Here is a 12,462-nt window from a genome sequence, read left to right on the forward strand (position 1 = left end):
TTTTTGCTTAGCATTGCTTTGGTTATTTGGGCTCTTCTGTGGTTACATATGAATTTTAAAATAGTATTTTTTTTCTAGTTCTTTGAAGAATGTCAGTGGTGGCTTAATGGAAGTAGCATTGAATCTATAAATTGCTTTGGGCTGAATGACCATTTTAATGATATTTATTCTTCCTCTCCATGAGTATGGAATGTTTTTCCATTTGTCTGTGTCATCTCTTATTTCTTTGAGGATTGGTTTGTAGACTGTCTTGTAGAGATCCTTTAGCTCCCTTTTCAGCTATATTCCTAGGTAGTTTATTCATTTTGTGGTAATTGTGAATCGTAATTCATTCATGATTTAGTTCTCAGCTTGCCTGTTGTTGGTTTATAGGAAGGCTAACGATTTTTGCTCATTGATTTTGTATCTTGAGACTATGGGGTTTTCTAGATATAGGGTCATGTCATCTGCAAACAAAGATAGTTTGACTTTCTCTCTTCCTGTTTGAATACCCTTTATTTCTTTCTCTTGCCTGACATTCCTGGCCAGAACTTCCAATACTATGTTGAACAGGAGTGGTGAGAGAGGGCATCTTTGTCTTGTGCCTGTTTTCAAGGGGAATACCCTCAGCTTTTGCCCGTTCAGTATGATATTGGCTGTGGGTTTGACATATATGGATCATGTTATTTTGAGATATGTTCCTTCAATACCTAGTTTATTGACAGTTTTTAATATGAAGGGATGTTGAATTTTATCAAAAGCCTTTCTGCATTCATTGAGATAATCATGTGGTTTTTGTCCTTAGTTCTGTTTATGTGATGAATCACATTTATTGATTTGCATATGTCAAACCAATCTTGCATCCCAGGGATTAAGCTGACTTGAACATGGTGGATAAGCTTTTTGATGCGCTGCTGGATTCGGTTTGCCGGTATTTTGTTGGGGATTTTCACATCAATGTTCATCAAGAATATTTGCCTGAAATCTGTTGTTGTTGTTGTATCTCTGCAAGGTTTTGGTATCAGGATGATGCTGGCCTCATACAATGAGTTAGGGAGGAGTCCTTCCTTTTCAATTTTTTGGAATAGCTTCAGTAGGAATGGTACCAGCTCTTCTTTGTAAATCTGGTAGAATTCAGCTGTGAATCTGTGTTGTCCTGGAATTTTTCTGGTTGGTACACGATTTATTACTCCCTCAATTACAGAACTCATTATTGGTCTGTTCAGGTATTCAATTTCTTCCTGGTTCAGTCTTGGGAAAGTATATGTGTCCAGGAATTTTTCCATTTCTTTTAAATTTTCTAGTTTATGTGCATAGAGGTGTTCATAATTGTCTCTGATGGTTATTTGTATTTCTGTGAGGTCTGTGGTAACAGCCCTTTTGTCATTTTTGACAAAACACACACACTCTGGCTTTTTGAGATGTCAGACTTCTTGTGCTGGTTCTTTCTCATCTTTGTGGGCTAATGTTTTTCAAATCTTTGAAGTTTCTGTACTGTGGATGGGCTATTTTTTTTTTTTTTTTTTTTTTTTTTTTTTACTTTCATCCTATTTGATGACCTTGGGGGATTGATTGTGATATAAAGTGGATTCGGTCAACCGGCTTCATGACTGGAAGATTTCCGGGGGCCAAGGCTCAGCTCAGAACTCCTGCCTGGATTGTATGCTGTAACTCAGGTAGACTGGTATCAGGCCCCAGCTTTGATCTCTGGCTCCTCTAGGTTAGGAACCTGTTGTACTGGAGGGTCTGAGGTGCTACCAGACCACTGGTCACGACATTCCAGTGAGTAGTGCCCGCCAAAGCACTTTACAGGGCTTTGACAGTGGGACCTGTCCTTGTTCCCATGTACCAGCAGCAGCTGCAGCAGCAGCATTGGAGGGTGCACACTTATCCATTTGCTGCAGCAGGGTTCTCATGGCTGCTGGGGTGCTAGCCTCGATGTGGATATTTGCGGCAGCAGTGGTGGCAGTATGGCTTGGTGGGGTGAGGAGCCCCCACTGGGACTGCGTGCATGTCCCTGCAGGTGGAGGTTTTAGTGTGGAGGTGGGGCATCGGTGGGTGCTGGACTGTGTGCACCCTCTGTGCATGTTCATGCTGGCAGCAGTCTGCTCAAGGCTGGGGCTAGTCTACTGTTTTCCATGCCTAATTTTGCTCTGGTGGCCCAGGCTCAGGCGCAGGGAGCTGGCAGGGGTAGGGCTGGGGTGCTCTGAGCCTGCCAATGTTCTGAAGACAATGGTGGTGTGGGGGGTGGGAGGAGGGGTGAGGGGGCACACTCATGCTAGCAGCAGTGTCAAGGCAGGGTGCAGGAGTTCCAGTACCAGTGTGCTGGCAGGGAAGGGAAGGCTAGGTCTGCCTGGGCATACATGCACAGGCATAGCAATTTGGATGGTGACCATGGGTGCAAATGAGCTGTTGTGTGTCTGCAGAGATCACTCTGCTGAAGCACTCTGCCAGTCAGGCGTGGTCCACCAGCTGTGATGTGAGCCCCAGGAGGCACCTGGCAACTGTGCTGCAAACAGCTGTGGCCAGGCTGGGGACCTGCAGGAGTCCAACAGAATGAGAGGTGCTCTGGTTGTACTGGTCCTGTTTCATGGATAAGATTGTCCTGTAGAGTTCAGGTCCAAAAGTTCCCTTAGGGCTAAATTGTCCTATGGCAGCGATTCTAGCCTAGGAGGATGCACGTCTCTGAGAGTGCTCCACTACAGTTGCTCCCACAGGACACCCTCTGTGCTCTGCCCCCGGCTGGAGTTCTGCCCCCACCACTTCTCTAAGTAGCTTTCCCTGACAACGCAAGTGTCCATGGTAGTTGAGGGGTCTCCTCCTGCTGAGATTCCAAAGGCCCACAGTGAATTTGGGTTGCTCCTTGCCTTGGGTTGCCTGTTAAACACATCCTTTTTGTCGGAGTCATTGGGGGCCAGGAACACGTTCCAGTGTGCAGTAGCCCCCGGAAGTGTTCCTAGCTTCCTCCCCCTTCAGCCCAGCCTCTGTGTTTTCCCCCGTCAGCTTTATCCTGACTAAAGCTACAGGATAAGAACATGGCAGCACTGGGATATGAACTCATTTTTGCCTTGCTCCAAAGGCCTTGCTCATTCATGCAGACTCTCAGAAATGAAAAATAATTCCCTTCATCTTCATTAAATCACATGTTCCTACAGACAAATTATCCAAAGCTTTTATGAAACCTATGTGATGCTGTAATACAATCGATTACTACAGTATTTATGGAATATACCATTCATAGCTTTAGGCTACACAGGGACAATTATATACCAAGCTCTCTTGAATTCCCTCTCTTTCTAAAACCTATGGATTTGAAGTCAGGATGTTTTCAGAAGTCCAGCTGGTGTTAAAAATCCAAATAGATCAAACATTGTTTCTTTTTATATCTGTGTGACAAGTAATACCAATGTGTGTAATTACAGTGTGGAGAAACGCACGTAATTTCTCTGAGGAAAGTTTATTTCACTGGAAGAAGTCATTGCCAATAAGCAATAGAAGCCCTAACCAGTGGCTCTTATTTTGCAATTAGACTTTTTCATCTTAATGTTAGTATATGTGCAGCCAAAGCAAGCACCACTTTTTCATCTTAAGCAAAGCCTAAGTTTGTGTGTAATATAGATGAAGGCTATTACCAGACCAACACCATCAAAAAGTCATTTTATTGGTGTCTTTCTGTTGTGATTTTTTTAGTACCTTTCTTTCTTTCCTACTCCCTCCTTTTCCGCAAATATATGTTGAGTATCAATTCTGTGATGCTTGAGGCATTAGACACTTTAATAACAATCCTTTAAGTCTTGCCCGAATTCGAGTTTGATGATATGGTGTCCATTGTGTAGATGAGGATCCATCCTCCGTGAAGTGCAAGGTCACATAACCAAATGTGGAAAAGTAGGTGTGTCTCTTGCTGAAAGGAACTGAACATTGAATGCTGCTGCATGAAGCCCAAGGCTTCAGTGGACAACCTCAGAAACCAGATAACTCGGCTGGCCGGTTGCGGTGGCTCACGCCTATAATCCCAGCACTTTGGGAGGCTGAGGCAGGTGGATCACGAGGTCAGGAGTTCAAGACCAGCCTGGTCAATATGGTGAAACCCCATCTCTAATAAAAATACAAAAATTATCCAGGCGTGGTGGCACGTGCCTGTAGTCCCAGCTGCTCGGGAGGCTGAGGCAGAAGAGTCACTTGAACCTGGGAGGCGGAGGTCACAGTGAGCTGAGATCGTGCCACTGCACTCCAGCCTGGGCAAAAGAGTGAGACTCCATCTCAAAAAAAAAAAAAAAAAAAAAAAGAAACCAGATAACTCTGAGCCATGAGGCGTGACATTAGCCTCTCAGAAGCCTGAATAAATAAGTATGGAGATTTCCCTTATTTTGAAGGCATTAATGACTCATTTCTCTAGGATATTGAAGTGAGTTCTCCAGTGGAAGACAACTGGAAAATGAGTGTCCTTGTCTACAGACATAAGATCTTAATAAAAGTAATCATAAAATTGACCTTGGTGGGGAGACACTGAAACAGGATTACATGGCCTGAGTCAAGTCCTTACAATAGAGAAAAGTATGTACAAAGACACAAGAAAGACACAGAGGTAAGAAAAGGAATATTGACTGGAGTCGGGAATGCAGGAGCATGTGTGTGTGTGTGTGTGTGTGTGTGCATGTGTGTGTGTTTATATACCTAGATAGGTTTAGATGAGCCTGGAGAATTAACAAGCCATGCTTGTATTTCATAAAAATGCACTGAAGAAGAGACATGGGTTGGAAATTGTTGCAGATACAATAAGACATAGTGGTGACATGAACCATGAACCTAAGTTTATGATGATGAATTTGAAGAGAAATTCTAGGCCTTGCCTTGGAAAACAACATAAAAAACTTCGTTCTTCAGGAACACAACGCCCACAGACAAACTTCACTAGAAACAGAATTTGTACATAGACAGATATATATATCACTCCTTACTTAGATGAAATATATGCATATGCTTCCATTTACAGATGGACTCTTTCATCACTGAAAGAAAAAGTGCACTTCAGATCTACACTACAAATATATTTAGATACAAATTTACCTCCACCAGTGTTACATGTTATTTTTGTAAGGTAAATAAGTTACTTGATTTATTATTTTAAACTTATGAGTGCATTTTAAATTGCTATGAATGAAATGAAAATTATTTGAACTTCATCAGATATGTAAGGATATTTGCTGTTGCTTGGTAGCTTTTCTCATACAGATCCTATTTTGCACATGAGATTTGCCAGGGAGTTGAAGCTACCTCCTATTTTGCACCTGTTTATATGATTTGGTAATAGTCTTTTGTAGTGAAGGCTTATGAACATGGTGAAATACATATATTCTATTGAGAGATATGATAAAATGGCATAACTCAAGTTTCACCTATGATTTTGATAAGTAGTTTTCAAACTTGTTTTGGGGGTTTGATGGAATCCCAAATGGGAAGATAATTTTACTATTAACAAGTGTAAACATTATTTTGGCTATAGACTCCAATTTTGGTTAACAAAATAATTGTCATAATTATTTCACTACAATTTTAATATAAGAAGAGATATAATTCTCCTTTTACTCAGCACTTTTTTTTTTTTTTTTTTTTGAGACAGGGTCTTGCTCTGTCACCCAGACTGGAGTGCAGTGGCAGGATCACGGCTCATTGCAGTCTCCACCTCCTGGGCTGAAGCTGTCCTCCCACCTCAGCTCCCCGGGTAGCTGAGACTACAAGGTACATGCCGCCACACCTGGCTAATTTTTGGATTTTTTATAGAGACCAGGTTTCACCGTGTTTTGCAGGCTGGTCTTGAATTCCTGGGCTCAAGCAATCCACCCACCTGGGCCTCCCAAAGCGGGGAGGATTACAGGCATGAGCAAATGTGCCCGACCCTATTTCTCTTTTAAAGAATAATTCTAATAATAATAATTTCTGGTTTTATGTATTTTTACAAATAATTGACATGATGATGTAATTTTCACAATGCTTCAACAATGTGAAAAAGTATATGTGAATATTAATCACATAATTGATAAAATATATGAAATAATGAAGCCAAAGCCGGTCATTAAGATATATTGATAAACATTAGGTATTGAATTTACAGATGTTGCCAACGTTGTACATCCACAGGGCCAGTCATCATAAATTATGATTGATGATTAAAATGAGAGCAAGAAATACCCAATTGAGCAGTAAATTGAAAACCGCCTAATCTTCTTCCGATGCCTCTGCGATTTCTTTGTACTTGTAGAATATCGTTGCACGTTGAATAGGAGTCTTAACAGAGTCATAAGTCCATCCCTTCCTAGCAAACAGCCTTTCAAGGATTCCAGGCATTTCATAGCCCTTGCTTAGAATGAAATCCTTAAAGGCAATTGGTCCATAAAGATCGTCAAGAACGTCAGGTTCATCAGGCTTTTTAAGTAAGAGCTTGGGGTCAATCAAAGGTTCATCACTTCTTAGCTTTTTCCACAACTTAGGCTTGAGGTACCATGCTCCATACTTCATCTTCACAGGCTGTGCGGTATAAGAATTCGATGGCGTGTGGAATTTCCTGCCCCAGTATTTTTCCTGTGAGAAGAATTTGTCCTCATCCTTTTCATCTAGCTCCATGCTGTACTTCAGCTCTGAGGAGCACTCCTTTACTTTCTTAACCTTTTGGTCCTCATGGGTTGCTCTGTACTTGGGGGTAAAGTCAAACAGATTCCTGATGGATTCTTCATCAGCTCCCAGGTCTCCAGCCCACTTGAAGAATTCACGGAGTTTTTCCGATGTGTATCTATATTGAAGAGAGTCAGAAACGCACTCTTTGGTGCTTGGTGTATCTTCCTGAAGCAGTTCTTTTATGTAGGATGCTCGAATCTTGGGAGGCTCCGAGAATTGATGGGACTCTGGAGATTTGGGAGGCTCCGGGTGGAGACTGGACACTCGACGAGTCTTGGGAGGCTCCAGACCGAGACTGGACCTCCGATGAGTCTTGGGAGGCTCCGAGCGGAGACTGGATGTCCGACGAGTCTTGGGAGGCTGCGGGTGGAGACTGGACCTCCGACGTGTCTTGGGGTGTTCCGGGTGGGGATGGGACACCTGAGTCTCGGGAGGCTGCAGGCAGGGTTCCCCACAAGGGGATTTATCAGGCTCGGTGGGTTCCTCGGTTTTCTTCACCCGGGCCTCACAACGATCCCATACGTCCTTCAGCGTCCTCCCAGAATCCAACACTTTCAGCATGTATAGTAGGAGATTGGACACCTGACTGGTGTCGGGAGGTTCCAGGCGGAGATGGCACACTCCAGTCTTGGGAGGCACTGGGTGGAGATGAGACACTTCAGTCTTGGGAAGCTCCGGGCTGAGATGGGACACTCCAGTCTCGGAAGGCTCCAAGTAGAGACTGGACGCCCGACGAGTCTTGGGAGGCGCTAGGCGGAGATGGGACACTCCAGTCTCGGAAGGCTCCGAGCGGAGACTGGACCCCCGACGAGTCTTGGAATACTCTAGGCGGAGATGGGACTCTCTAGTCTCCGGAGGCTCCGGGCGGAGACTGGACACCGGAGTCTTGGGAGGCTCCTGGCGGAGATGGGACACTGGAGTCTCGAAAGGCCGTGGGCAGAATTCCCCACAAGGGTATTTACCAGGCTCTGTGGGTTCGTCGGTTGTCTTCTCCCGGCCCTCACAAGGAGCCCGTGCGTCTTCCAGCTTCCTCTCAGAATCCAGTTTCAGCAGCTGTCGTAGGAGACTGGATCTCCGACGAGTGATGGGAGGCCCCGGGCGAAAATGGGGCACTCCAGTCTCTGGAGGCTCCGGGTGGAGGTGGGACACTCCAGTCTCAGGAGGCTCTGGGCGGAGACTGGACACCGGAGTCTTGGGAGGCTCCGGGCTTAGATGGGACACTCCAGTCTCGGGAAGCTCTGGGCGGAGACTGGACACCGGAGTCTTGGGAAGCTGCGGACGGAGTTGGGACACCGGAGTCTCGGGAGGCCGCGGGCAGAATTCCCCACAGGGATATTTACCAGGCTCGGTGGGTACCTCGGTTGTCTTCTCCTGGGCCTCACAACGAGCCCAAGCGTCCTCCAGCTTCCTCTCGGGGTCCAGCTGTTTCAGCACCTGTAGTAGGAGATCTGGAGGCATATCTTCTCCTAGATTGGGGTACATGGCCAAGGGATGCTTGGCCATCAGCTGGGCTTCCACTTCCTCTACGAACGCCTTCCGTGCTAGCTGGGCTGGAGAGAGCTTGGAAAACAGGGCCGCTTTCTTAAGCAGCTTTTTCTGCGCGCGTTTGGGGTCAGCTTGGGGACCTCTGAGAGATATTTTGGGGAGTAAAAACTCGTCACGGCGACAAACGAGCGTATCTTCGGGAGACGGACAGCCGTAGCGGAAGTCGTCCATGCCCTCCTTCACGAATACCCAGTTCTGGGTGTCCATTGGCGGGAACTTCAGGCGCCTGTGCTTGTGCTTCGCGAAGCACTTGGAAGGCCGTTTGTTACAGTACCAGGGCTTGGAGTCCATGCCCGAGGACCTCAGCCAGTCCTGCGGCCTCTGGTCCCCCATGGTGGCCCTCGCTGGGGTGCCGCGTCTCCAGCTTCTGAGGTTCCTGATCCCTGCCGCTCTAGTCGCTAGGAGACCGCCAACCACGCGCAGCCCAGGTTCCTTCCTGGAGGCGGAGCAGCGCTGACGCCACCTGCGCAGCCCAGATTCTAACAGGTGTGTAGTAGAATCTCATTCTGGGTTTCATTTGCGTTTCCTAATGACTACTGATATTGAACATCTCTATATTTGCTTATTTGCCATCCTTATCTCTCCTTGGTTGAAGTTTCTGTGGATTTTTTCCCCATTTTTAAATTGTGTTGCTGGATATCATATTTAGTTTTGAGAATCCTTGCTGTGTTCTAGATGTAAATAGGTTATCAGGTATATGATTTGCAAATTTTTCACTTCATCCTTGGCTTTTCCCTTTCATTGTCTTAACAGTGTCAAAGAGAAGTTTTTTAATTTGATGAAGTCCAATTTATCAATTTGTTCTTTTATGGATTGTGCTTCTTTTGATGTATCTATGAAAACTTGGCCTATCCAAAGGTCAAGGTTTTAATTTTTGTAAACAGCACAAGATATAGATCAAAGTTTTTATTTAAAAATGTACCTATTGCTTACATATATCTGATAATTTTAGAACTATTTTTGTAAAGATTAAATTTTCTCCACTGAATTACATTTGGAAATTGGTAGAATATCAGTTGTGTATATTTTTTGAAGGTCAATTTCTGGACACTCTTTTCTCTTCCATTGATTTTTCTCTCACACAAATTTCACACTCTGTTGGTTACTTTAGCTTTATAATAAATCTAGAAATTAGGCTGTATTAGTCCTTTAACAATGTTCTTTTACGAAGTTAGTTTTTCCTAGGTCCTTTGAATTTCTATAGAAATTTTAAAGTCAGTTTGTCAATGTCAGAAAAAAAAAGTCCTGTTGGGAATTTGATTAGGATTCTGTTGAATCTATAGATCAATTTGAGGATAATTAGCGTGTTAACAATAGGAAATCTGACCACTGAGAAATGTACAGCTTTCTATTTGTTTATGTGATTTTTCATTTTCTCAGGAATATTGTGTGTTTTTTAGTGTATGTGCCTTTCACATCTTTTTCTCTCCAGATTTTTCCTAAATATTGTTTTTCATACTATTATATGTAGTATTTTTTAGTTGCAATTTCCAATTTTTTGTTGTTAGCATATATAAATATTGATGTTTGTATATCCATTGGTATCATACAACCTTGGAAAACTCACTCATTATGTTCAGAAGCATTTTTGTATATTACATTGAATTTTCTATATATGATAGTGTCATCTGTGAATAAAGACAGTTTCCCTTCTTCCTTTCCAATCTGAATATCGTTATACCCCCACCAGTCCAGTTGCAATCCTTCATTTTCCTTTAAATAATATCAGTTAAATTTTTATCTCTCTTATAGTGCTTAAAACAACACTATGAAAAGCATTTTTATAAAAAATTTTAATAATAGACAAATTCAGCCTGCATTATTCCTTAAGCATATCATTTTCTCAGCACATAATAATTTTTTCTGTACATTCTTACTCATTTTTTAAAAGAAGGTTTCTTACTTCCCTTCTTAGGTGCAGCTGAACAATGTTTTCTACCATTACAAGCAGGTATACCCTAGTTCTTCCTTGTAAATGAGGTATGATCAATGCCTCTCTTGGTTTTGGCTCCTCCTCTGTAAAATAGACACAATGTCTATTCCTCTTAGGTTTCTCATTAAATCAAAGAACTAGATTATGTGTAAATCAAAATAATCTATATAACATGACTTTGTATAGTGTCTGGAACAGAATCAGCATCCTGTAAAATATTGTTAATTTATATGGTATTACTACAGTTTGAAAATAAAAATATCCTACATTTGATGTCTATATAAAGGAAAAGCAACATCATACATTTACATATCACAAATATTTTCATTTATTGATTATAAAATCTATGTTATAGTCTCAAGATATTTAGTAGATTTCATAATGTGAGATTGGTAAGACCAAATTTGATATGGATTTATTTTTAACTTTCTTTTTTTTTTTCCTTTTTTATTTTTATTATACTTTAAGTTCTAGGGTACATGTGCACAACGTGCAGGTTTCTTACATATGTATACATGTGCCATGTTGCTGTGCTGCACCCATTAACTCGTCATTTACATTAGGTATATCTCCTAATGCTATCCCTCCCCCATCCCCCCACTCCACGACAGGCCACTGTGTGTGATGTTTCCCTTCCTGTGTCCAAGTGTTTGCATTGTTCAGTTCCCACCTATGAGTGAGAACATGTGGTGCTTGGTTTTTTGTCCTTGCGATAGTTTGCTGAGAATGATGGTTTCCAGCTTCATCCGTGTCCCTACAAAGGACATTAACTCATCCTTTTTTATGGCTGCATAGTATTCCATGGTGTATATGTGCCACATTTTCTTAATGCGGTCTATCATTGATGGACATTTGGGTTAGTTCCAAGTCTTTGGTATTGTGAATAGTGCTGCAATAAACATACGTGTGCATGTGTCTTTGTAGCAGCATGATTTATAGTCCTTTGGGTATATACCCAGTAATGGGATGGCTGGGTCAAATGGTATTTCTAGTTCTAGATCCCTGAGGAATCACCACACTGTCTTCCACAATGGTTGAACTAGTTTACAGTCCCACCAACAGTGTAAAAGTGTTCCTATTTCTCCACATCCTCTCCAGCACCTGTTGTTTCCTGACTTTTGAATGATCGCCATTCTAACTGGTGTGAGATGGTATCTCATTGTGGTTTTGATTTGTATTTCTCTGATGGCCAGTGATGATGAGCATTTTTTCATGTGTCTTTTGGCTGCATAAATGTCTTCTTTTGAGAAGTGTCTGTTCCTATCCTTTGCTCACTTTTTGATGGGGTTGTTTGTTTTTTTCTTGTAAATTTGTTTGAGTTCTTTGTGGATTCTGGATATTAGCCGTTTGTCAGATGAGTAGATTGCAAATATTTTTTCCCATTCTGTAGGTTGCCTGTTCACTCTGATGGTAGTTTCTTTTGCAGTGCAGAAGCTCTTTAGTTTAATAGAAAAATTCCATGGACTGTATGTTACATTCAAGAGCCAATGCTTCAACAATTCTCTATAACAATACTCTCACTAGCAAGCTCATATGAGTACTCACTTATCTAAAATGCATGAGAGTTTGAAAAAATCTTCTATATTCCAAATAATCCCAGAAAAAAACATGTATTGAATCTCCTAAAGTTCAATTGCGCCTATATAAAACTTTTCATGTGACTGTTCATTAAAACAGTTTTTGTTCCTTAAAGCCACTTTGTTTTTTTCACTTTTCACAGTAGAATATTATACAAGGGACTCACATCCAGAATACATAAATAATTCTTAAAACTTAATAAGAAAACAAAGAACAGAAAACAAAAAATGTATAATACACAGTAGTTTAATATATAGAGATATATAGTTAAAGAAATAATTATAGATGTGTGTACATATTGGTTAGTATACATGCTTATGTTTTATAGCTCTGTCTCTCCTGAGAAACTAGAAAAAATGACACCCAAGTAACAACAAGTACATCCAGTGCCCAAATCTTGGTTTCTAAATACCATTCTCTAAAATAACAAAAGCAAAACAAAACAGAGATATCCTTGGAGAAATGAGTAATTCTAGGCCTGGGGCAGTGAAAACACAAGATTAACCTGGAGTATTATGTAATGCCAGACAATATGGAAGTTCTCAGAAAACAAAAGAATGGAAGCAGATCAGGAGCCAAACTGAAAGAGCACTCAATGGCCAAAGTTAAAACAATTTAGGCAACAAAATGAATTAAAATTTTAAAATTATAACACAATATAAAATAAAATATCCATGAGTCAATACTGATATAAATAATTGTACAAATAAATAAATGAGGAAAAAGGTACAAATATTTTTACAAAGAATTTC

The 12,462-nt window shown here is 41.7% G+C and overlaps 1 protein-coding gene across 1 annotated transcript; it reads right to left on the reverse strand.

The window, feature by feature from the left end:
- Positions 1 to 6,041: 6,041 nt before the first annotated feature.
- Positions 6,042 to 8,624, reverse strand: FAM47A (family with sequence similarity 47 member A). Its single transcript, XM_002831502.4, has one exon. The coding sequence runs from the start codon at positions 8,530 to 8,532 to the stop codon at positions 6,199 to 6,201; it is 2,334 nt and encodes a 777-aa protein (XP_002831548.3). The 5' UTR covers positions 8,533 to 8,624; the 3' UTR covers positions 6,042 to 6,198.
- Positions 8,625 to 12,462: the final 3,838 nt, after the last annotated feature.

The sequence above is a fragment of the Pongo abelii genome, chromosome X (assembly GCF_028885655.2).
Source record: "Pongo abelii isolate AG06213 chromosome X, NHGRI_mPonAbe1-v2.0_pri, whole genome shotgun sequence".
Taxonomy (NCBI): Eukaryota; Metazoa; Chordata; class Mammalia; order Primates; family Hominidae; genus Pongo; species Pongo abelii.

Bases quoted from the DNA above. Each gene is read 5' to 3' on its own strand.
- FAM47A (XM_002831502.4), bottom strand. From the start codon at position 8,532: ATGGGGGACCAGAGGCCGCAGGACTGGCTGAGGTCCTCGGGCATGGAC.